This window comes from Acinonyx jubatus, chromosome B1, assembly GCF_027475565.1.
Source record: "Acinonyx jubatus isolate Ajub_Pintada_27869175 chromosome B1, VMU_Ajub_asm_v1.0, whole genome shotgun sequence".
Classification (NCBI taxonomy): domain Eukaryota; kingdom Metazoa; phylum Chordata; class Mammalia; order Carnivora; family Felidae; genus Acinonyx; species Acinonyx jubatus.
In genome coordinates this window covers 50,207,118-50,232,493 of record NC_069382.1, presented here as the reverse complement: position 1 = coordinate 50,232,493, position 25,376 = coordinate 50,207,118, and the positions used below count along the sequence as shown (strand labels likewise).

At 37.9% G+C, this 25,376-nt stretch overlaps 1 protein-coding gene across 11 annotated transcripts in view; it reads left to right on the top strand.

The window, feature by feature from the left end:
* PRSS51 (serine protease 51) overlaps nucleotides 1-25,376 on the top strand; it is a 60,796-nt gene that overhangs the window by 23,740 nt on the left and 11,680 nt on the right. For 2 of the 11 annotated variants that reach the window (XM_053216668.1, XM_053216669.1), the window contains exons 3-6: nucleotides 5,595-5,787; nucleotides 6,421-6,680; nucleotides 7,668-7,810; nucleotides 7,990-8,783. In XM_053216668.1, the coding sequence (XP_053072643.1) occupies nucleotides 5,595-5,787; nucleotides 6,421-6,680; nucleotides 7,668-7,810; nucleotides 7,990-8,286 (893 nt within the window). In that variant the 3' untranslated portion in view covers nucleotides 8,287-8,783. Of the gene's footprint in view, nucleotides 1-5,594; nucleotides 5,788-6,420; nucleotides 6,681-7,667; nucleotides 7,811-7,989; nucleotides 8,786-25,376 lie in introns of those variants that run through there. The other 9 variants (XM_053216674.1, XM_053216675.1, XR_008296009.1 and 6 more) reach the window with 6 other exon arrangements.

Here is a 25,376-nt window from a genome sequence, read left to right as displayed (position 1 = left end):
AATAAATTATATTTAATTAAGAAAAAAGAAGAATAAAGAAATAAAAATAAATAAAAATAAAAAGTCAATACATCAAGAAGATATAACAATAGTAAATATATATGCGCCCACCATTGCAGCACTGGAATATATTAAACAAATGATAATGGATATAAAGAGAGAACTAGACATGTAATTAACAATAGGAGAATTTAACATCCCACTGTCAACAATGGATAGGACACCCAGACAAAATCAAAAGAAAACATTGGAATTGAATCATAGTCCAGAACAAATTAACTTAATAGACATATATAGAATGTTTTATCAAACATCAACAGAACACATATTTTTCCGGAATGCACAGGGGACCTTCTGTAGCATAGATTATATGATAAAACACAAAAAAAATCTTAGAAGTTTTAAGAACATTGAAATAATATCAATTACCTTTTCTGACCACAATGGAATGAAGTTAGAAATGAAGAAGAGGAAAGATGGAAAATCTACAAATATGTGGAAAATAACAGTGCATTTCTGAACAACCAATGGGTTAAAGAAGAAATTGAAAGAGAAAATTTAAAATCTCAAAACAAATAAAAATGGAAATGCAATGTATCAGGGCACCTGGGTGGCTCAGTCATGATCTTTGGCTCAGGTCATGATCTTGTGGCTCCTGAGTTTGAGCCCCATGTTAGACTCTGTGCTGACAGCTCAGGTCTTGGAGACTGCTTCAGATTCTGTGTCTCCCTCTCGAAGGAGGGAGAGAGAGAGAGAGAGAGAGAGAGAGAGAGAGAGAGAGAGAGAGAGAATCTTAAGCAGACTCCATGTTCAGTGCACAGCCTGATGTAGGGCTCAATCCCATGACCCTGGGATCATGACCTGGGTTAAAATCAAGAGTCAGACATTTAACCAACTGAGCCACCCAAGCACCCTTAGTAAGCTAATATTAAAAGCCAATTAAGAATACCATAAAACGTAACCTAAATAATATTTGGAATTAACAGAACACACATCTTAAAACAGTTGACTGTTAAAACTTCCATACAAAATAAAAAATAAAATTAAAAAAAACTTTAATATGAGAGTAATAGGTTTCTATTTTTAAAATATTTTCTGGATTTCAATAAGAACTTATAAAGCATACTGACATGTTTTGATGAAAATACTTTAGTTTGAATTTTACATTGAATCACATTTAGATGCTTCAACAACTTTGTAAGGAATTTTTAGATAATTTTAATCAATTCCCAGTGGTTATTAACACACAATAGAATCTAGAATCTTAATAATATAAAGTTTTAAGATAAAATTATAAATTTAAGTATGAATTTTACACACATATTTAGGTCATGTATTTGGTGGCCTCTACAACTAACATGAAAAACAAGAAGTGACTTTCAGAGGTACTTATTGGGGAATAAGCACCCAACAAGGTCCTCAAGTATAGGACATGGCTTTGCTTAAGTTACATCAGCTGAACTCACGTATCAAGATCCCAAACTGTCCTAAATCAGATAAACTATTTTTTAAGACTTGAAACACTGACAAAGTTTAGACACAGGGACATAATACTTTTTATTTAATTTATGAGGGCCATTTTACCTCAGTTAAATTTCATCTGAAAAAAATTATTTAAAACTCTAGTTGTATTATTTCATTATATTCCCAAACTGATTTCACAAGGCCAGCGTACTCTAATACCAAAGCCAGATAAGGATGATATAAGAGAAAAAAACAACTTCTGACCAATATCCCTGATGAATTTAGGTATGCAAATTTTCAACAAAATATTAGCAAACCAAAATCAATACCACATTAAAAGGATACACCATGATCAAGTGGTATTTATCCCTGGGATGAAAGGAAGGTTCACAAATCAATACATGTGATGCACCACATTAATTGAATGAAAGATGAAAATCTCAATAGATGCAGAAATAGCATTTGACAAAACATATGATCATTTCATTATACAAATGCTCAACATATTGGGTATGGAAGGAACATTCCTCAACATGATAAAGGCCATATATGACAAACCCACTGCTAATATTATACTCAATGGAGTATGGAGAAAAATTGAAAGCTTTTCCTCTTAAGACCAGGAACAAGACAAAGGTACCCATTCTCACTTACTCAACAAGGCACTGGAAGTTCTAGCCAGAAAAATCAGGCAATAAAATAAAATAAAATAAAATAAAAGGCTTGCAAACTAAAAAGGAAAAAGTAAAATTGTCTTGTTTGCAGATGATGTAGTCTTATATATAGAAAATACATATATTCCACCAAAAAACCAATCACTGAATTCAGTAAACTTTCAGGATACAAGATCAACACACAGAAATCAGTTGCATTTCCATAGACAAACAACAATATATCTGAGAATGAAATAAAATAATCCCATTCACAGTGGCGTCAAAAAATAAGAATAAATTTAACCAAAAAGGTGAAATATCTCTACACTGAAAACTATGGCTTTGATGAAAAAAATTGAAGACACAAACAAATGGAAAAATAGCCCATTTTTATGGATCAGAATTAATATTGTTAAAATGTCCATACTACTCAAAATCATCTATGGAAGCAATGTAATCTCTATCAAAATTCCAACAACATTTTTCTCAGAAATAGGAAAAATCTTAAAATGTGTACGGAATCACCAAAGACCCTGAACAGCTAAAGCAATTCTGAGAAAGAATAAAGTTGGAGACATCACACAAAGCTATAGTGAATAAAATCAGACACAAAGACCAGTGGGAAAAAATTGACAGCCCAAAAATAAACTCTCACATACATAGTCAACTAATATTTGACACGGAGCCAAGAATACTCAGTGGGGAAAAACAGTCTCTTAAATAAATGGTTCTGGGAAAACTAGATGATTACATGAATGAATACCTTATACCACACACTAAAATTCCCTTGAAATGGATTAAAGACTTAAACATCAATAAAACTCCTACCAGAAAACAAAGGGGAAAAGTTCTGTGACATTGGTCTTCACAAAAATTTTTTGGTTGTAACCCCCAAAACACAAGCAATAAAAGGAAACATTAATAAGAGGAACTACACAGCAAACTAAAATGCTTCAGCAAAAGCAAAAGTCAACAAACTAAAAGACAGCCTACTGAATGGGAGAAAATGTTTCCAAATCAAATATCCAGTAAGGGCTTAATATCCAAAATATATAAAGAATATAAATATATAATTTAATAGCCAAATTTTTTCGATTAAAAAATGGAGAAAGGGACTGAACATTTTCCCAAAGAAGACATACAAATGGTCAACTAGACACATGAAACATGAATAGATACACTGACATTACTAATCATCAGGAGAATGCAAATCAAAACCACAATTAGATATCACCTCACACCTGCTAGAATAGCTTTTATCAAAAAGACAAGAGATAACAAGTATTCGCAAGGATGTAGAAAAAAGGGAACCCTTGTGCACTGTTGGGAGGAATGTAAATTAATGCAGCCACTATGGAAAACAGAATGGAGTTTTCTTTAAAAATTGCAAATAGAGGTGCTGTATGATCCAGCAATCCCACTTCTGGGTATATACCCAAAGGGAATGAAAACAGGATCTCAAAGAGATGTCTGTATTTTGATGTTCATTTCAGCATTATTCACAATATCTAAATTATGGAAACAACTTAAGTGTCTTCAATGGATGAATGGATAATTATTCAGCCATGAGAAATAAGGAAATACTGCCATTTGCAACAATATGAATGGACCCTGAGGCATTATGCTGAGTGAAATAATTCAGATGGAGGAGGACAAATACTTTATGATCTCACTTATATATGGAATCTGGAAAAAACAAGCTCATAGAAACAGAGTAGAATTGTAGTTACCAGTGGCCTAGGGTGAGAGAAATGGGGAAAGGTTGGTCAAAGGATACATATTTCCAGTTAGAAGATGAATAAATTCTGGGGACGTAATGTATAACATGGTAATTATAGTTAATAATACTGTATTATATACTTGGAAGTTGCTGACAGGGGAGTTCTTAAATGTTCTCACTACAAAAAAGAAATGGTAATAATGGGACGTGGTGGAGATGTTAATGCTATGGTGGTAATCATTTTGCAATATATAAATATATCAAATCAGCACACTGTTCATCTTAAACTTACACACTGCTATATGTCAGTTATATTTTAATTAACCTGTAAAACAAAAATTATCCTCAGTAGAAAGTACTAGAAAGATACTGCAGAAGGAAGGCGATTTTTCCTGGTTCTGTCTGGCATACTTCTGTTTGCTTTTCCTTGCTCCTACAATATGACTGTTGGAGGGAGAGGACATCCAATAGTGCTTGGCTCCTGCCATGGGCCCTTCTATAAGCTTGAGCCCTGTCCCCTGTTTAGTGATCTGCTGTTATATCAATGGCCCCCAAAATGGCTTTTGTCTACTAGACCATAGATTGTTTATTTCTTCATGTCAAGCTGATACCCATTAGCTCAAAGCCTGCTGGTCCCAAACTTAATTTTTTACACATCCATTTATTTTCAACATAACTAAGCAGTTTAGATGTTTAGAGCCTGCCTGTCTTGCATACCCTATGAAACTGCATCCAATATCTGCTAGTCATAGATATGATAAAGCCTGTGATTATAAACACCCCACACCACTGCTGCCCTTCATTGCTCTCTGACAGAGACTCCCATTTGTGCCGCTGAGCAATATTACCTAGATGTTAAGCTCCTTCTCTGATCTCTTTCACCTGGGAGTTCCCTTGTCCTCCTCCCCTTCTGGATGGTAGCTCTCATACCTTAGCTTCTGGATGGTCTCAGGCTGTTAATGGGCTTCTACTGCATGCAGACCTGTTCAAATAAAGCATGTGTGTGCTACTGCCACCTTGTGGTCATATCTTTTTCTTTGATCAGTTCCCCCAATCCTTCCAATCTCCTACACCCCCTCACAGCAGCAATTCCAACATAGACATTGACACTCCTGGCTGATGAACAGTCTCCTGACACCTAAGTTCCCACCTGCTCTTGCCTACTTGTTACTAGAAGGGACGTTCCAGCCTCACTCCAGCTGTACTTCAGAGGGGTGTTTCCTGCTTTAATAGCAATAGGGACTTAAAAACTTCTATTTTCCCTTGGGCTGCAAACACATTCTCTAGTGATTTCTGAACCCCAACCTTGGGGAGGAGCTCCCCTGCCAAGTTGAGTCCTTTCACTCTCCCCTAACTTTGTGGTATTCTTGGAGTCCTCTTGGCCCTTTGTAGTTATTCCTCTGTTATAGCTTAAAATTCTTGATATTAACTCTTCCTTTTCCAATTCTGCATGGTTGCAATCTCCTGAATGGATCCTGCATATCTTTAGCCATTTCATATCATCACCTCAACCCCTTAACATCTCTAATGAATCTCCACCCTGACTTCTCCAGGTCTCACGGCTCTTTTTGAATGTGAGGGACAGACATTGGAGGTGTGTTTTGTTAGTGTTTTCTGAGACCTGTCCCCTCTGTGGCTGCTCACTTATTTCACTCAACTTTAGCACTAGTCTAAGCTGGGAATATGCTGGGAATATCAGATAGAAAGGATTTCTCAGTGCTCATTATGTACAAATGGCTCTTCCATTTCTCTTTCAGACAAAGTTCAATGTGGCCACCGACCTGCCTTTTCAAATTCATCATTGTTACGATTTCATGAATTGTTTGAAGTCCAGGAGGGTGAGTTCCCATGGCAAGTGAGTATCCAGATCTCACGGAAACACCTCTGTGGAGGCTCAATCATACATCAGTGGTGGGTTTTGACAGCCGCACATTGCTTCCCAAGAACCCTGTAAGTTTCTGAAGCGTTGTCTTAATTTACATCAAATCTTCTCTACCTTTTGTCTGGGTCGGGTAGCTTAACGGGTTAGTGCACAAGGCTTATGAACCCAGTTTGTTCCCATTGGCTTTGTACCAGAAAGTATCTTCTCTACACCCACTTTCTCCTTCTAAGTGAGCCATATCCAAAGGTTGACTTCTAGTTGTAGCTATGCACCCAGTAATGGAAAATAAGTACAAGTCTTCCCTTCTGCCTGCCACATGTGTAGACAATACACTGTATTTGTTCATTGTACACACACTCATGAACACCTACCATTGTGCTATTCCAAGTGCTGGTGATATAGTGGTAAACAAGACAGTCAAACTCTTTGTTGTCAAGGAATTCACATTCTATTATCTTGGATGGATTCATTCCATTTCCTTGAGTCAGGAAATTTCCCTGGGCTGATTATTCACTAGCTCAGAGTCTGGGCTGCTGACTTCTGCCACTCTTGTCTCTAGCCACTCTCTAGGCCACTGCACATCCACTGCTTTGGATTTTTCAGTATTTAGTTGTAAATTGTACTGTTGATAAATTTGTCTACAAGTGTGAAATACAGTGTAAGTATTATTTTAGTTTGGAGTTATTATATTCATTTTTTAGGTTAGAAATGGCATTGGGAAATGTTACTGTGGTCATGGGAACCAGAATATTCAGCGACGTCCGCTTGGAGAGAAAGCAAGTGCAGAAGATAATTATTCACAAAGATTATAAACCATCCCACCTTGACAGTGATCTCTCCCTGCTCCTGCTTGCCACACCAGTAAAATTCACTAACTTCAAAATGCCCATCTGCCTGCAGAAGAAGGAAAGGATCTGGGACAGATGTTGGATGGCAGAGTGGGTGACAGCTTATGAATATGGTATGCGCCTTCCCTTAAAAATCCATAGAAAGCTTACATTTAGGCTTCCCTGGGCTAGAAAGCATGTTGCTCTGGAAGATTTTGGCCTCACTACTCCAACTTTGGGATCTTGAGCTATCTAGCTCCTTCACCTTACTCACCTTTACCTTTTCTCATCTGTATAATGACAGCAATGTCACCCTCAAATCCATTATGTGGATTAAATTAGATGCAATTGTACTTGTAAGGTCCCTAATGAAAGCCTGGAATATAGAAGAATCTCAAAACATGAGAGTGATCATTTTTTGGAGCCCAGAGGCCTTTAGAAAGCCAGTTTGGATTCTTCCTCCATGGACTATTTTACAATGTGAACTTCCCAATATGTTTATCATTTGATGAAGTCCATGTTGACCATCATCCTGAGATAACTGAGCCAGTGATTCCCCAACCAATCTTTGTCATCAATGACTCCACTCCTTTCCCAGGTCACAAGGCTGGCCAAACAGGGAGAAACTCTGGGAGGGTGGGAGTAGGATGGGGGGAAGACCAGAAGTTCCTCTAGAATTAGTTGTTTACCTTCCACAAGTTGGCTCTTACAGGTGTGTCATTTTCCTGGTTCCTCCACTGGCCTGGCAGAGACATTGGACAACACTAAGAAACTGGGCTATTCTGAATCTCTGCACAAGGACCAAGCATGGCTGTGGGGAGATGGGGGGGGCATGGAGAAAACTCATCCTATGTTTTTATGGCAGGAGCTGGTGCTAGGGGGGTTAGTAGGCTGTTCCAGAGGAAATGAGTTTCCCAAAAGGAATAAATATAAGCATAAATGAAGAATTCACTTATTGGATTGAGTGGAGCATTCCATTAGGTCACTTTTAAGGCCTTCCTACACTGTGATTTGCTAAGTGTTTGCATCATTCCATGACTTCAACCCTGATCATTCATAGGCTTGTCACCTTCAGTGGTTGATTTGGCACTCATTCTCACACTAGCTTCCTCATTTCCCAGACCAACATGACAACTTAAACATGTACCTGCAGAAGATGAGAGTGCTGCAGATTAGCTGGAGAGAATGCAGCAAGAGGGTAGATCAGCTCTCCAGGAACATGGTTTGTGCTTGGAAGGAACCAGGCACCAAAGGCAATTGCCAGGTACTTGGCCCCTACCTCAGCCCCATCCTCCATATGCCCCTCCACTTTCTAGGTTCTCAGGAGAAAGCCCAGGAGTGAAGCCCCTAACCCATGCCACTAGGACCCTCTTATCCTGCCCTCTTGCTAGAGCTACTGTTGATTCCTTGCAGACTGTACCTTCTTCATTCTCTCATTCTCAGGGAGACAGTGGGGCACCTATGGTCTGTACTATCCATGGAACCCAGAGGCTCTTCCAAGTGGGTGTCTTCAGTTGGGGCATAAGATCTGGCTTCAGGGGGAGGCCTGGTATGTTTGTGTCTGTGGCTCAATTTATTCCATGGATCCAGGAAGAGACAGAAAAGGAGAGAAAAGCCTACACCATCTCAGGAGCCTGGAGAAGCTCCCTGCCTCATGTTCCACAGTATCCCTTACTGTTGGGTTTGGGTTCTCAAATGTTGCTTGTGACCATATTTACTGGTGATAAATCAAATCACTAAGCTTTAGACCCACCCTCACTTCTCCTCCTCCTTTCTTCCCTCCCATCTTTACACAAGCATCAATGGAGCATAGACTGTGAGTTAGCTTCTATGCTAGACCCTGGAAGTTAGACATGGATTCAGTTCTCCCAAATATCACAAATCTAATGAATAAAGACCAAATACAACACTAAAAAGAGGTCTTTAATCACCCCAACATTTTGTGTTGTTAAGTAACTTCTTTTACTTCTCTTATGGAACACAATATAACCTAGCTAATGACCAGCTTTAATTCTGTCAGCTCAGTGCTTTACATAGACCCCCCCCCAACACAGAGAGCTCCCCATCTGAGGTACAAATGCTTTCATATACTGGGCCATTTATGAAGGAAGGTCTATGGTAGAGTTATGATCAGGGGTTTCTTCTCCTGTTTAGAGTTGAAAGTGGGATGATTACCACTTGGGACTTAAAGACCACACCTTTCTTTCCCTCCCCTTAATATATCCAAATAAAAAGTTAGTATAATGAAGTGGCTTGGAGGAATCAGCAAAATCCTCCCTTTCCATAGACATGGATAACTGAATAAGGGCCACTCTTGAGTAGCTAAAGTCATTACTCATAAAATGAGAAAGGATAAAAATTCAAGGCAAGAAAGTCAGAGGAAACAGAATAGCTTGTGTGGCCAGATTATAATACAAAGTATAAGAATTTGTTTTTAGAAAATTGTGAGACAATGTTTAAAGATCAGGGCTATAAAGTGAAATCAGGGACGAGTAATAGGGTCTTTTCTAGGTCCTTCCTTGGTTAAGTCTACCTGGCATAGACATGATCAGAATTATCAGATGCAAAGAAGACAATCAACCACATGCAGTCCCACTGGAGTCCATAAAGAGAAACACATTAGTTCATTCAGATACCTTGTGAATACTGAACGTGTATCAGGCTCTGGAAAGATATAAGGATGTAAATGATGTAAAGTTCATGTGTTCAAATGTGTATGAGTCACAATCATATGGCCACATCCAAATTTATGAATATTTTAGAGGGTCTCATAGTGATTAGTTTCATGGGATATTATTGTTTTACTAAGAGTTCTCCAGAAAAATAGAAAAAAAATTGTGTGTAGGGCAGGGGAGGGAGAAAGCTAGAGTTTTATTTAAGAAATTGGGTGGGGGGAGAGCGCCTGGGTGGCTCAGTTGGTTAAGCATGTGGCTTCGGCTCAGGTCATGATCGCAGGCATGTGAGTTCGAGCCCTGGGTACCACTTGTGAATTCAAGCCCCGCTTCAGGCTCTGTCAGCACAGAGCCTGGAGCCTGCTTCAGATTCTGTGTCTCCCTCTCTCTCTGCCCCTTCCCCCTCACACTCTGTCTCTCTCTCTCTAAAAAATAAATAAACATTTAAAAAAAAGAAAGATATTGGGGGACACCTGTTTGGCTCAGTTGGTTGGGCATACATCCCTTGATTTATAGCTCAGGTCAGTATCCCAGTGTAGTGGGATTGAGCCCACATCAGGCTCTGTGCTACATGTGGAGCCTACTTAAGATTCTCTCTCTATCTCACTCTGTCTCTCTCTCTCTCTCTGACTCTCTCCTCTCTTCCTCCGCCCCTGCCCCTCTCCCCTGCTCTCTCTCTCTCTGTCTCTCAAATAAGTGAATAGAATAGAATAGAATAGAATAGAATAGAATAGAATAAATTGGCACATGCAATTATGGGGGCTGGTAAGTCTGAACTCTGTATGGGAGACCAGAAGACTGGAGGCCCAGGGAAAGATTGATGCTGCAGTCAGGAGTCTGAGGAAAGTCTGGAGGAATAATTCCTTTCTCCTCAGGGGACCTAAGTATTTTCTCTGAACTGATTAGATGAGTCTCATCCACATTATGTAAGGTAATCTGTTTTACTCAAAGTCTACTGATTTCAATGTTAATCATATCTTAAAAAAACCCAAAAACCTCCACATCAACATCTAGACTTGTGCTTTACCAAACAACTAGGTACTATAAGGTACCCAAGTTGACAGACGAAATCATTACATTGATAAAGTGTCATCTCTTAGAGCTGCTGAGAAAAACATAATATAGGCTAGTTCTCTTTGGAGTTCAACAAAATGTAACTCACACCAAATATTAAATGATAAAAAAGAAGGAATCTGAAATGTCCTTATAATACTAAAACGCCACACTTATTGATGCCCTTTATCCTACAGATGGAGGGACTTGTGAGATCGTCTCTGTCATGCCATTGAGAGATACTTCCCTGTTCTGTTTCTAGTCTTCTCAGGCTATTATGCTTTCCCTGGAAGGTCTTTGGGGTTTGCATCTATGAGGTTACTCTTAATTTTGCTGCTTATATATTAGGACAGTGTTTCAGATACCCACTAGAATTAACCTGGATGTCTGGTAAAAATGCAGATTCCTGGACTTTATCTCAGGTTTACAAAATTAGGAGCTCTAGGGGTAAGGTTCAAGACATATTCATTAAGAAGTTCTCTGAGTCATTCTTTTAAAATTTATTTTATTTTATTTTTATTATTTTTTATTTTAGAGAGTATGCGTGGGAAGGGGAGAGGGGAAGAGAGACAGAAAGAGAGAGACAGAGAGAGGGAGGGAGAGAGAGAGAGACAGAATCTTAAGCAAGCAGGCTCCATGCTCAGTGCAGAGCCCAACACAGGGCTCAATCCCATGATCCTGGGACTATGACCTGAGCAGAAATCAAGAGTCAGATGCTCAACTTATTGAGCCACCCAGGCACCTCAATTCTGCAAAAACATTTATTTTATTTTTAATTTTTTAAAATTTACATCCAAATTAGTTAGCATATAGAGCAACAATGATTTCAGGAGTAGATTCCTTAGTGCCCCTTACCCATTTAGCTCATCCCCCTCCTACAACCCCTCCTGTAACCCTCAGTTTGTTCTCCATATTTATGAGTCTCTTCTGTTTTGCCCCCTCCCTATTTTTATACTATTTTTGTTTCCCTTCCCTTATGTTCATCTGTTTTGTCTCTTAAAGTCCTCATATGAATGAAGTCAGATGATATTTGTCTTCTCTGACTAATTTCACTTAGCATAATACCCTCCAGTTCCATCCGAATAGCTGCAAATGGCAAGATTTCATTCTTTTTGATTGCCAAGGAATACTCCATTGTATATATATATCACATCTTCTTTATTCATTCATCCATTGATGGACATTTGGGCTCTTTCCATACTTTGGCTACTGTTGATAGTGCTGCTATAAACAGGGGGGTGCATGTGCCCCTTCAAAACAGCACACTTGTATCCCGTGGATAAATGCCTAGGAGTGCAATTGCTGGTGGTAGGGTAGTTCTATTTTTAGTTTTTTGAGGAAACCCCATACTGTTTTCCAGACTGGCTGCAGCAGCTTACATTGCCACCAACAGTGCAAAAGAGATCCTCTTTCTCCGCATCCTCCCCAACATCTGTTGCTGCTTGAGTTCTTAATGTTAGCCATTCTGACAGGTGTAAGGCGGTATCTCATGGTGGTTTTGATTTGTATTTCCCTGATTATGAGTGATGTTGAGCATTTTTTCATCTGTTGGTTGGCCATCTGGATGTCTTCCTTGGAGAAGTGTCTATTCATGTCTTTTGTCCATTTCTTCACTGGATTATTTGTTTTTTGGGTGTTGAGTTTGATAAGTTCTTTATAGATTTTGGATACAGACCCATTATCTGATATGTCATTTGCAAATATCTTCTCCCATTCTGTCAGTTGCCTTTTAGTTTTGCTGATTGTTTCCTTTGCTGTGCAGAAGCTTTTTATTTTGGTGAGGTCCCAGTAGTTCATTTTTGCTTTTGTTTCCCTTGCTTCCAGAGACGTGTTGAGTAAGAAGTTGCTGAGGGCAAGATCAAAGAGGTTTTTGCCTGCTTTCTCCTCGAGGATTTTGATGGCTTCCTGTCTTACATTGAGGTCTTTCATCCGTTTTGAGTTTATTTTTGTGTATGGTGGAAGAAAATGGTCCAGGTTCATTCTTCTGCATGTTGCTGTCCAGTTTCCCCAGCACCACTTGCTGAAGAGACTGTCTTTATTCCATTGGATATTCTTTCCTGCTTTGTCAAAGATTAGTTGTCCATACGTTTGTGGGTCCATTTCTGGGTTTTCTATTCTGTTCCATTGATCTGAGTGTCTGTTCTTGTGCCAGTACCATACTGTCTTGATGCTTACAGCTTTGTAGTATAGCTTGATGTCTGGGATTGTGATGCCTCCTGCTTTGGTTTTCTTTTTCAAGATTGCTTTGGTTATTTTGGGTGTTTTCTGGTTCCATACCAATTTTAAGATTATTTGTTCTAGCTCTGTGAAGAATGCTTGTGTTATTTTGATAGGGATGGCATTGAACACATAGATTCCTTTGGGTAGTATTAACATTTAAACAATATTTGTTCTTCCTATTCAGGAGCATGGAATCTTTTTCCATTTTTTTGTGTCTTCTTCAGTTTCTTTCATAAGCTTTCTATACTTTTCAGTGTGTAGATTTTTCACCTCTTTGGTTAGACTTATTCCTAGGTATTTTATGGTTTTTTGTGCAACTGTAACTGGGATCAATTCCTTGATTTCTCTTTCTGTCACTTCATTGTTGGTATATAGGAATGCAACTGATTTCTGTGCATTGATTTTTATATCCTGCAACTTTGCTGAATTCATGAATCAATTCTAGCAGTTTTTTGGTGGCATCTTTTGGGTTTTCCATGTAGAGTATCATGTCATCTGCAAAGAGTGAAAGTTTGACCTCCTCCTGGCCAATTTGGATGCTTTTTATTTCTTAGTGTTTTCTGACTGCACAGTCTAAGACTTCCAATATTATGTTGAATAACAGTGGCGAGAGTGGACATCCCTGTCTTGTTCCTGATCTTAGGGGGAAAGCTCTCAGTTTTTCCCCATTGAGGATGATATTAATATTGGGTCGTTCACATATGGCTTTTCTTATCTTGAGGTATGCTCCTTCTACCCCTACTTTCTTGAGGGTTTTTATCAAGAAACGATGCTGTATTTTGTCAAATGCTTTCTCTGCATCTTTGGAGAGGATCATATGGTTCTTTTCCTTTCTTTTATTGATGTGATGAATCATGTTAATTGTTTTGCGGATATTGAACCAGCCCTGCATCCCAGGTATAAATCCTGCTTGGTCGTGGTGAATAATTTTTTTAATGTATTGTTGGATCTGGTTGGCTAATATCTTGTTGAGGATTTTTGCATCCATGTTCATTAAGGAAATTGGTCTATAGTTCTCCTTTGTAGTGGAATCTCTGGTTTTGGAGCCAAGGTAATGCTGGCTTCATAGAAAGAGTTTGGAAGTTTTCCTTCCATTTCTATTTTTTGGAACACCTTCAAGAGAATAGGTGTTACCTCTTCCTTAAATGTTAGGTAGAATTCCCCTGGAAAGCCATCTGGCCCTGGACTCTCGTTTTTTGGCAGATTTTTGATTATGAATTCAATTTCCATACTGGTTATGGGTCTGTTCAAATTTTCAATTTCTTCCTGTTTCAGTTTTGGTAGTGTATATGTATCTAGGAATTTTTCTATTTCTTCCATATTGCCCATTTTATTGGCATATAATTGCTCATAACATTCTCTTATTATTGTTTTTATTTCTGCTGTGTTGGTTGCGCTCTTTCCTCTTTCATTCTTGATTTTATTTATTTTGGTCCTTTGCTTTTTCTTTTTGATCAAACTGGCTAGTGATTTATCAATTTTGTTAATTCTTTTAAAGAACCAGCTTCTGGTTTCATTGATCTGGTCTACATTTTTTTTGTTTGTTTGTTTCAATAGCATTAATTTCTGCTCTAATCTTTATTGTTTCCTGTCTTCTCCTGGTTTGGGTTTTATTTGCTGTTCTTTTTCTACCTCTTTAAGGCATAAGGTTAGGTTGTGTATCTGAGATCTTTCTTCCTTCTTTAAGAAGGCCTAGATTGCTATATACTTTCCTCTTATGGCCGCCTTTGCTGTGTCCCAGAGGTTTTGGCTGTGTTAGCATTTTCATTGGTTTCCATATACTTTTTAATTTCCTCTTTAACTGCTTGGTTACCCCATTCATTCTTTAATAGGATGTTCTTCAGTCTCCAAGTATTTTTTACCTCTCCAAATTTTTTCTTGTAGTTGATTTCGAGTTTCATAGTGTTGTGGTCTGAAAATATGCATGGTATAATCTTGATCTTCTTGTACTTACTTAGGGCTGTTTTGTGTCCCAGTATATGGTCTATTCTGGAGAACAATCCATGTGCACTGAAGAAGAATGTATATTCTGCTGCTTTAGGATGAAATATTCTGAATATATCTGTAAGTCCATCTGGTCCAGTGTGTCATTCCAAGCCATTGTTTCCTTGTTGATTTTTTGATTAGATGATCTGTCCATTGCTGTGAGTGGGGTGTTGAAGTCTCCTACTATTATGGTATTAATATTGATGAGTTTCTTTATGTTTGTTATTAGTTGATTTATTATATATTTGGGTGCTTTCACATTTGGTGCATAAATGTTTACAATTGTTATGTCTTCTTGGTGGCTATACCCCTTGATTATCATATAATGCCTTTCTGCATCTCTTGATACAGTCATTATTTTAAAGTCTAGATTGTCTGATATAAGGATGGCTACTCCGGCTTTCTTTTGTTGACCATTAGCATGGTAGATGGTTTTCCATCCCCTTATTTTTGATCTGAAAGTGTCTTTAGGTCTAAAGTGGGTGTCTTGTAAACAGCATATAGATGGGTCTTGTTTCTTGTCCATTGTGGTACCCTATGTCTTTTGAGTGGAGCATTGAGTCCACTGATGTTTAGAGTGAGTACTGAAAGGTACGAACTTATTGCCATTATGATGCTTGTAGAGTTGGAGTTTTTGGTGGTGTTCTCTGGTCCTTTCTAATACTTGTTGCTTATATATATATATATATATATATATATATATATATATATATATAATTTTCAATCTTTTCTCCCCTCAGAGAGTCCCCCTTAAAATTTCTTGCAGGGCTGGTTTAGTGGTCACAAACTCCTTTAATTTTTGTTTGTCTGGGAAACTTTTGATCTCTCCTTCTATTTTGAATGACATCCTTGCTGGATGAAGAATTCTTGGCTGCATATTTTTCTGATTCAGCACACCGAATATATCCTGCCACTCCTTTCTGGCCTGCCAAGTTTCTGTGGACAGGTCTGCTGCAAACCTGATCTGTCTTCCCTTGTAGGTTAGGGACTTTTTTTCCCTTGTTGCTTTCATGATTCTTTCATTGCCCGAGTATTTTGTGAATTTGACTATGATATGCCTTGTTGATGGTTGGGTTTTGTTCAATCTAATGGTGGTCCTCTGTGCTTCCTGTATTTTGATGTTTGTGTCTTTCCCCAGGTTAGGAACGTTTCCCGCTATGATTTGCTCACATAACCCTTCTACGCCTATTTCTGTCTCTTCCTCTTCTGGGACCCCTATGATTCTGATGTTGTTCCTTTTTAATGAGGAACTGATTTCTCTAATTCTTAAATTGTGCTCTTTTGCCTTAATCTCCCTCTTTTTTTCTGCTTTGTTATTCTCTATAAGTTTGTCCTCTCTATGGCTGATTCTCTGTTCTGCCTCAGCCATCCTTGCCACCGCAGCATCCATCCGTGTTTGCAGCTCAGTTATAGCATTTTTAATTTCATTCTGGCTATTTTTTACTTCTTTTATCTCTGCAGAAAGGGATTCTAATCTATTTTCGTCTCCAGCTAGTAGTCTTATTCTTGTGATTCTAAATTCTGGTTCAGACATCTTGCTTGTATCTATGTTGGTTAAATCTCTGGCTGTCGTTTCTTCATGCTCTATCTTTTGGGGTGAATTACTTCGTTTTGTCATTTTGAACAGAGAAAAGGAATTAATGAGGTAGAAAAATTAAAATTATAAAATTTAAATTAAAAAATATTAAAATTAAAATATTAAACATGCACACACACACAAATTGAATAAATGATGCTAGCTCCTAGGTGTGTTTTGGTGTGGGTGTTGAAAGTGGCTTGACAAAATCTATAAAGAGCTCACCAAACTCCACACCCAAAAAACAAATAACCCAGTGAAGAAATGGTCAGAAAACATGAATAGACACTTCTCTAAAGAAGACATCCGGATGGCCAACAGGCACATGAAAAGATGTTCAACGTCGCTCCCCATCAGGGAAATTCAAATCAAAACCACACTCAGATATCACCTCACGCCAGTCAGAGTGGCCAAAATGAACAAATCAGGAGACTATAGATACTGGAGAGGATGTGGAGAAACAGGAAGCCTCTTGCACTGTTGGTGGGAATGCAAATTGGTGCAGCCGCTCTGGAAAGCAGTGTGGACGTTCCTCAGAAAATTAAAAATAGACCTACCCTATGACCCAGCAATAGCACTGCTAGGAATTTATCCAAGGGATACAGGAGTACTGATGCATAGGGGCACTTATACCCCAATGTTTATAGCAGCACTCTCAACAATAGCCAAATTATGGAAAGAGCCTAAATGTCCATCAACTGATGAATGGATAAAGAAATTGTGGTTTATATACACAATGGAATACTACGTGGCAATGAGAAAAAATGAAATATGGCCTTTTGTAGCAACGTGGATGGAACTGGAGAGTGTGATGCTAAGTGAAATAAGCCATACAGAGAAAGACAGATACCATATGGTTTCACTCTTATGTGGATCCTGAGAAACTTAACAGGAACCCATGGGGGAGGGGAAGGAAAAAAAAAAAAAAGAGGTTAGAGTGGGAGAGAGCCAAAGCATAAGAAACTGTTAAAAACTGAGAACAAACTGAGGGTTGATGGGGGGTGGGAGGGAGGAGACGGTGGGTGATGGATATTGAGGAGGGCACCTTTTGGGATGAGCACTGGGTGTTGTATGGAAATCAATTTGACAATAAATTTCATATATTAAAAAAAAAAGTGGCTTGACAGATTAGAGAAAAAAAGGGAGGGGATGAAAAAAAAGGAAATCGTTTGAGACTTTGAAAACAATGTACACTGAAGTATACTAAAATGAGATGATGTGAATAAAATAGAATTTGAAAAAATTTACACAAAAGTAAAGAATATAGTATCAAAAAATTAAAGAAAAATATTTTCAATAGAAATTGAAAATAAAAATGAATTTTTGTTTTTCTATATTCAAGAAAAAGAAAAGAAACTAAAACGAGAAAAAAAGAAAAAGAAAAAAGAAAAAAGGAAATCGTTTGAAAATTTGAAAAAGTGAATATACTGTAGTAGACTAAAATAAAATGATGGATGTAAAATAGAATTTGAAAAAATTTACACAAAAGTAAAAAATACAGTAAAAAAATAAAGAAAAATATTTTTAATAAAAATTGAAAATAAAAATGAATTTTTTCTGTGTATTCAAGAAAAAAAAAAGAAGTGAAAAAGAGAAAAATAAAAGAAAATCGAATAGATGGACCTGCTAACAGATTGAAATAGGACTGAAATTCCTTTGTTTTCCCCTTGAAGTCAGACTATAAAGTGCTTTATAGTCTGTAAACTAAGTAGGCGGTGAGACTTGTCTTCATGAAGAGCGAGGTTGGCCCAGTTGGGCAGGGCTCAGTGCAACAGGCTCTGTTCTTTACTAGATGGCACTGCTAACCTACTGGGGTGTATTTTTGTGAGGCTCACAAGTGCGTATGCACATGCGCAGGAGTGGTGAAAATGACGTCATCCAGGTACCCATTCTGTTCTGGATAGCAATCGCGTACCTGTCCTCTGTCTTTAGCTCTCGTCCACTCCCCCCTTTTTCACTCTCCATGACCAAGCCCCAGGCAATACTTCTCTCCCGAGTTTTGTCTCATATGCGGCTGCTTTCCCTGGCCCCTTACTTCCAAAGGACTGTGGCTTTGACCTGTTCTACCCCTCTGTGGGAGGGTCTCACCGAGCAATGGCCTAATGAACAATGGCCAAGTGTTGGCTGCACCCAGGAACGCTTTCAGGACCCTGCTGCTGCAAGTGCCCTGAGACTGTGGCCAGGTGCCAGCCTGCCCCAGAAGTTCACGAGACAGTGTAGAAGCAGCGTTTCAGGGATTATGGGAAATCACAGCACACATCTGACACCAGGCTTCACCCTTAATGACTTTGTTCCAGCACCAGTCTGGATGTTCTCTGGGGTCTGCTGGGACCAGGTAGCTTCAACAGTCTCTACCAAATGTCCTTCCAGCAGTGGAACCGCTTTTCCCTGTGTGGCCTGAGAACCTCCCAGGCCCCAGTCTGTTCCTGGGGATTCACCCTTCCCACCAGAGTACCGCCAGGTTTTGAGCTGCGTAGTTGCAGCCTTTGTGCTCCCCTTGTTTATAATCTTAATGGAATTTCAACCCTCTCTTTCTCCTTTCTCCCTTTTTAGTTTAGTCCCTGCGACTGTTTTGAATTTTCTACTTTCTCTCCAGGTGCTTTGGGGTAGGGGTGCTTTTTCTGTATTCTTCCCCTGGTCTCCCTCCTTTCCAGCCACAAAAGTGGCTCCTTGCCTGCCCCGGCTTCTCTCTCCCCAAGTTCACCTCTCTGCGCCACATACCTGCTGAATTCTGTGGTTCAGGTTGTGCAGATTGTTGTGTAATCCTCCAATCAGTGTTCTAGGTATGCAGGTTGGTTTAATGTTTGTCTGGCTCTATTTAATGTACAGAAGACACACAAAAAACTTCCAAGCTATTCTGCCATCTTGGCTCCTCCTATTATTGTTGAGTTTTAAGTGTTCTTTGTATATTTTGGCTATCTGTCTTTTATCGGATGTTTGTTTTGCAAAGATGTCTACTTCCCCTCCCCCAGGCTGTGAGTTGTTTCATTCTCTTAACAGTGTCTTTTGCATTAGATTTTAATCTTACTCAAGTCCATTTTAATCAATGTTTTTTCTCACAGATCATGCTTTTTGTGTACCTTAAATGTAATCACTGAACCCAAGGTCACCTAGGATTTCTCATATTTTATCTTCTAAGAATGTTAAAATTTTGATTTTACATTGATGCTTATGATCCATTTTGAGATAATTTTTGTGAGAGGCATAAAGTCTGTGTCTAGATTCAGTGTTTTGGTATTTTTGATATTTTTGTATTTTTTGAATGTCCAGTGTTTCCAGCAACATTTGTTGAAAAGACTCTCTTTTCTCCATTAAATTGTTTGCTCCTTTTTCAATACCAGTTGACTGTATTTGCACAGATCTATTTTTGTTCTATTGGTCTATTTGTCTACTCTTCTGTCAATACTACACTGTGCTGATTACTGTAGCTTTGCAGTATTAAGTCCAGTAGTCTCCATTTTTCAACTTTGTGTATTGCCTTTCCAATTAAACTTTAGAAACAGATTGTCAATATTTACAAAAGAACTTCCTTGGATTTTGATTTGAATTGTGTTGAATCTATAGATTAAGTTGGGAAGAACTGAAATTTTGACACTATTGAATCTTGCTATCCACATATAGGGGATATCTCTCCATTTTATATATTTTATGTTTCTTTGATTTCTTTTGTTTCTTTAGTCAGAGTTGTGTAGTTTCAAAGGTTGAATTTGAATGTTAAACTAACTTTGCATTCCTAGGCTAAACTCCAATTGACTGTGTTTATTTTCCTTTTTATATATTGTTGGATTCAATTAACTAAAATCTTGCTTAAGATTTTTACATCTATGCTGGTGAGGGATATTGATCTGAAGTTTTCTTGTAATTGTCTAATTTTGATACCAGGGTAGTGCTGACCCTCATATAGAACGAGTTGGGAAATAATCCCCCCTTTTCAACTTTCTAGTAGAGTTTGTATTGAATTGGTATTATTTCTTCCGTAAATGTTTTGTAGAATTTGCCAGTGGGGTCAACTGGACTTGGCAGTTTCTTTGTTGTAAGATTTTTAAGCACACATTTCATTTCTTTAATAGATATAGAGCTATTCAGATTATCTATTTATTCTTGAGTGAGTTTTGGCAGTTTGGTAATTTGTATTTTTCAAAGAATTTGTCTATTTCCATCTAAGTTGTCAAATTTCTTGGCATAAAGTGTTTTCATAATGTTATCTTTTAAATATCTGTATGACCTTTATTTTCCTTTTAACAGGTGTCCTTTTAACATAAGATGTTGGTGATTTGTGCCATCTGTCTCTCTCTCTTTTTTCCTGATCAGTCTGACTATCGGTATATCAATTTTATTGATCTCAGAGAATCAGGCTTTGGTTTACTGATTTTCTCTACTATTTTTCTATTTCATTTTTGATATTATATTTATTGTTTCCTAGTTTTTACTTATATGGATTTTCACTTGCTTTTTTCTAATTTTATAAATTAGAAGCTGAGTTCACTGGTTTGAGACTTTTGTTACTCTCTAATATAGAGATTTAGTACTATAGGTTTCCCCTAAATAATGTTTTAGCATGTTTCCCCAAATTTTAATATGTTGTAGTTTCATTTTCAGTCAGTTCAAAATGCATTCTATTTTTCCTTTTGGTTTCTTCTTTGACTTGTGATTTATGTAGATGTGTGTTATGTCGTTTCTATTGGGCTATTTTCCAGATATTATTGTGTTATTGATTTCTAATTTAATTCCACTGTGGTCATAGCACATACATTTTGTATAACTTCAATTATTTAAAATTCATTGATACTATTTTTATGATCCAGGATATAGTCTATGTTGACAAATTCTCTGGGGTGATTGGGGGGAAAATGTATTTTGTCACTGGCCAACTGACCAAGTTGGTTGATCATATAGTTAATGCCTTTCATATGGAAATTTTTCTTCTGTCTACTTATTTTACCAATTATTGAGACAGGAGTATTGCAATCTGTGACTAAAATTTTCTATTTCTTCTTGCAATTCTATCAGTTTTTGTTTTGGGTCTCTTAAAGTTGTTAGCTGCACAGGGTTTATGACTGTTATTCCCTCTTAATTGGTCACTTTTTAATTATGAAATAACTTTTACTCTGGCTAAATTCTTTGCTCTAAAATCTACTTTCTCTAATAGTAATATAGCCACTCTATCTGTATTTTGACTAGTTTTAGAATGGTATAACTTTTCCCATTCTTTTACTTTTAATCAATTTCTGTCTTTATATTTGAAGTGACTTAATTGTAAACAGGATATAGTTGGGTGTCATTGTTTTACCCAAATTTGGCCACATTTACATTTTAATTGATGTATTTAAACCATTTATATTTAATGTGAATAATGATATGATTGGTTTAAGTCTAGCACCTTGCTATGTGTTTTCTATTTGCACAATTTGTTTTTCCTTTCTTTGTCCTTTTTAAAATGCTTCTTTTGAGTTAAGTATTTATTATGATTCCATTGTATTATCTTTCTTTGATCACTAGCTAGAACTTTTTTTTTAATTTTATTTTAGTGACTGATTTAATGTTTATAGTAGCAGTTGGCAAACTATGGCCTGTGGGTCTGTTTCTGTAAATCAACTATTACTGGAAGGCATCCACACCCATTCATTTACATTGCATATGGCTCCTTTCAAGCTAAAACAGTGAAAGTGGGGCATTTGTGATAAATACTATATGGCCCACAAGTCTAAACTATTTACTATCTGTTCTTTAAAGAAAAATTTGCTACCCTGGCTTACAGTATCCATCTTTAACTTATGGCAGACTACTGTTATATAATATAACAATTCATATTTAGTATAAAAATCCTTATAATAGTACACTTCTTTCCTTCACCTTTAACCCCTATTCTATTGTTGTCATACAATTTGCTTATTTAGTTATAAACCAGAGAGGGAGGGAGAGAAAGAGAGAGACAGAATGGTTTCTAATTCTGTTTAAATAGTTATCTTTTAAAGAGACAAAAATACAAAATCATGAGCTATCATTTAGCAGTACTCACAGTAGCTGATATTTGAGAACAATCAGTTTATTGCTTTAATGGAGTCAAAATATAGGGATGAACATACTTTCTTCTTAACTTCTTTGCTTCAGTCTTTCCTCATCTATGCCCACCCTCATCAGTGATAGGATGGGGGTGAAGGTACTTTCTGGAAAAACTTTACTTTCCTTATCTATGGTATTTGATGGGATTAGGGTAGGGATATTTTCTGGAAAGAACTTCAGACTGTGCTCAGGGTTTACTCCTGGGTAATTTTAAATCTTCTTTTGTAATGGGAGATAAGTAGACAGTTCTAAATCTCATGTAAGAATGGTTGTGCTACCTCTCAACAATAGCCAAATTATGGAAAGAGCCTAAATGTCCATCAACTGATGAATGGATAAAGAAATTGTGGTTTATATACACAGTGGAGTACTACATGGCAATGAGAAAGAATGAAATATGGCCCTTTGTAGCAATGTGGATGGAACTGGAGAGTGTGATGCTAAGTGAAATAAGCCATACAGAGAAAGACAGATGTCATATGTTTTCACTCTTACGTGGATCCTGAGAAACTTAACAGAAACCCATGGGGGAGGGGAAGGAAAAAAAAAAAGAGGTTAGAGTGGGAGAGAGCCAAAGCATAAGAGACTGTTAAAAACTGAGAACAAACTGAGGGTTGATGGGGGGTGGGAGGGAGGGGAGGGTGGGTGATGGGTATTGAGGAGGGCACCTTTTGGGATGAGCACTGGGTGTTGTATGGAAACGAATTTGACAATAAATTTCATATATTGGAAAAAAAAGAATGGTTGTGCTACATGTATATGAATAAATCATTTTGTAGTATGAAGTCTTCTGTATATTAGTAAGAGACGCACTGGTATCATGTATTAAAGGCCAGGAAGGAGAGAGACTTTCCTGAAGTATGTGTTGCTTTCAGGATAGGTGGAATATGAAAATGGACATTATTTGGGGGATGATATTTAAGAAGATGACCCAAAAGGAAATATTAGGGTTTTGTAGAAGCTGTAGCTTCTCTGAGAGAGGCTTATTCATACTTTATTATGTCATTAAATAGGGGAGCTCTTAAGTTGAAGTAATGGAGCTTTATTTAAATTGGATAACAGACATTTGCCCAAATGTTTTATTTTGTACACATTTCTCAAAGGCTTATGATATCTTAAACCTTTTCTTAACTCCAACTTTTTGACAGTAACTCTGAATATTCCTGGTGTAGCCCACAAATCCCATATCTCCACTGCTGTCTCCATTTCGTTTACCAGGCTTGACCACACTGATATTTTCATTCTTTTAATGGGCTATGTTCTTTTTCTCCTCCAGAGCCTTTCCACAAGCTTGTCCTTTGCCTGAAGCATTCTTTACACCAGTCTTCCTTATGCTAACTCCTACTTATTAGCCAGGTCTCATTTCAAACATCACTTCTTCAGAGGGAACCTCCCTGCCCACTCAGTATAAAATAATTTCCTTCCTACCCTTAGTTCTTTTATACACTCTCATGCTTATTGTGTCAGACTGAATTATTGGCCCTGTCCTTCATCCCTTCCTGTGTCAATACCTTTTTCACTTACCAGGGGGAAAGTGAATACTCTGGGGGAAAGAAGAATACTCAGATCTTTCAAAGCCTGTTGGATAAGTCATCGGAGATGATACTGTTACTAGGGACCCAAAATGTCATTATGGCCTCCCTGTTATAGTCCTGGCCAAGTCTGAGTCAAAGTGGGTATAACAGATTTATGGACCCCAACCAATAGATTCATTTTCCTGGTTTCAGGGTGCAAACAAAGGTGGTTATACTTAATAGCCAGCAGAATCCTTCTATTCATTCTCTGGAACCTTTATTTATAGTTTTAAAAAAAACCTGATAATGCCCCTATTGATCAAGATAGTTGCCATAGTTTGGGCTCCCTAGGACATAGACTATGAGACTATGCAAGAGATTTATTAGGGAGTGCATTCAAGACAAACACCAGCAGAAGGAAGGAAGCAGGAACAGATAATGGAAAACTTGGGCTGTGATACAATTTCAGTGAAGGCTTCAGCAACCCCATGAAGTCCTCTGAAGCTGGGATCACCTTCCACAGTTTTCCAGGTGAGGAAGCTGGAATTTTATATGCCCTGCATTGATCAGTCATTCAGTGTGGGGTTCCTTTGGAAAATAATCATGACCTTGGGTGAAGAGGCTCTGTTCAGCCACAGAAATTCCCAAAGAGACTTGACAGTCGAGGAAATAAGTCAAAAAGATTCCTGAAGGGGGAATTTGAGCATCACATCACAATGTCCACTACGGTAGTTAACCAGAAGTAGTACTGCATCCTAGGTGGAATTGCCAATATCAGTGCCTTTCAGTTCACAGATATGGTCTCTGCAGAAATCCAGATGAATCATGGCAGACAATGATGTACTGTCATACATTTTATCAATTGGCAGCCCCAATTGAGCTGTTATGCCTCATGTGGCATCGTTATTACATTGCACATGGTATGCAGTTATTGATCTGGAAAATGCCTTCTTTGCCATTTCCTCTAAGAAGGAAGATTAAAATTGGTTTGCATTGACTCCAGGTCCAGAAGTATAGTAGCTCACATCCACTGTCTTGGCCCAAGACCATGTTAATTGTCTTGCTCCCTGTCACAAATAAAGTATCACATTAACCTACTATATTGATGTCATCTTGCTTATCAGACCTGGGAAATAGGAAGTGGAAAGCACTTTGAATGCCCAGATGAGACATATCACTCCAGAGGATGAAAGATAAAGATTCAGTGGCCTGATACATTGGTAAAGCTTTTAGGGGTCCAATGATCTGGACATCCTCGGGGAATCCACTCTAAGAGAAGGGACAACCTATTGCACTGTACACCTCCTATCACTGCTCCTATCACCAGCAGTTGGTGGGTCCTCCTTAGACTTTGTAGATAGCATATAATATAGTTGAAAATAATGATTCAACCCATTTATCAGTGCCTCAGAAGGTTTTCAGTTGATTGTGGGGCTCAAAGCAAGGGAAGATATTGCATTGAGTTCAAGATGCAGTACAAACTGACCTGTCACTTTGGTCATATGGCCAATAGATGCAATGGCCCTGGATCCAATTTTGAATGGCCCTGAAGCCTCATTTTCTTCCTGTTTTGGGGAGCTCAACAGAGACCTGGGTTAGTAGGTCTGAGTTAGCTCAATGAGGAAGAAGCTAACTCTTTACTGGGCTACTAAACTCCTAAAACTCCTCTTTTCAAACAAGGTCACTTTTCAACCCATGAAGCTTCCAATGTTACATAATCCTAGAGATGTTCCTTGCTTTCCCCCA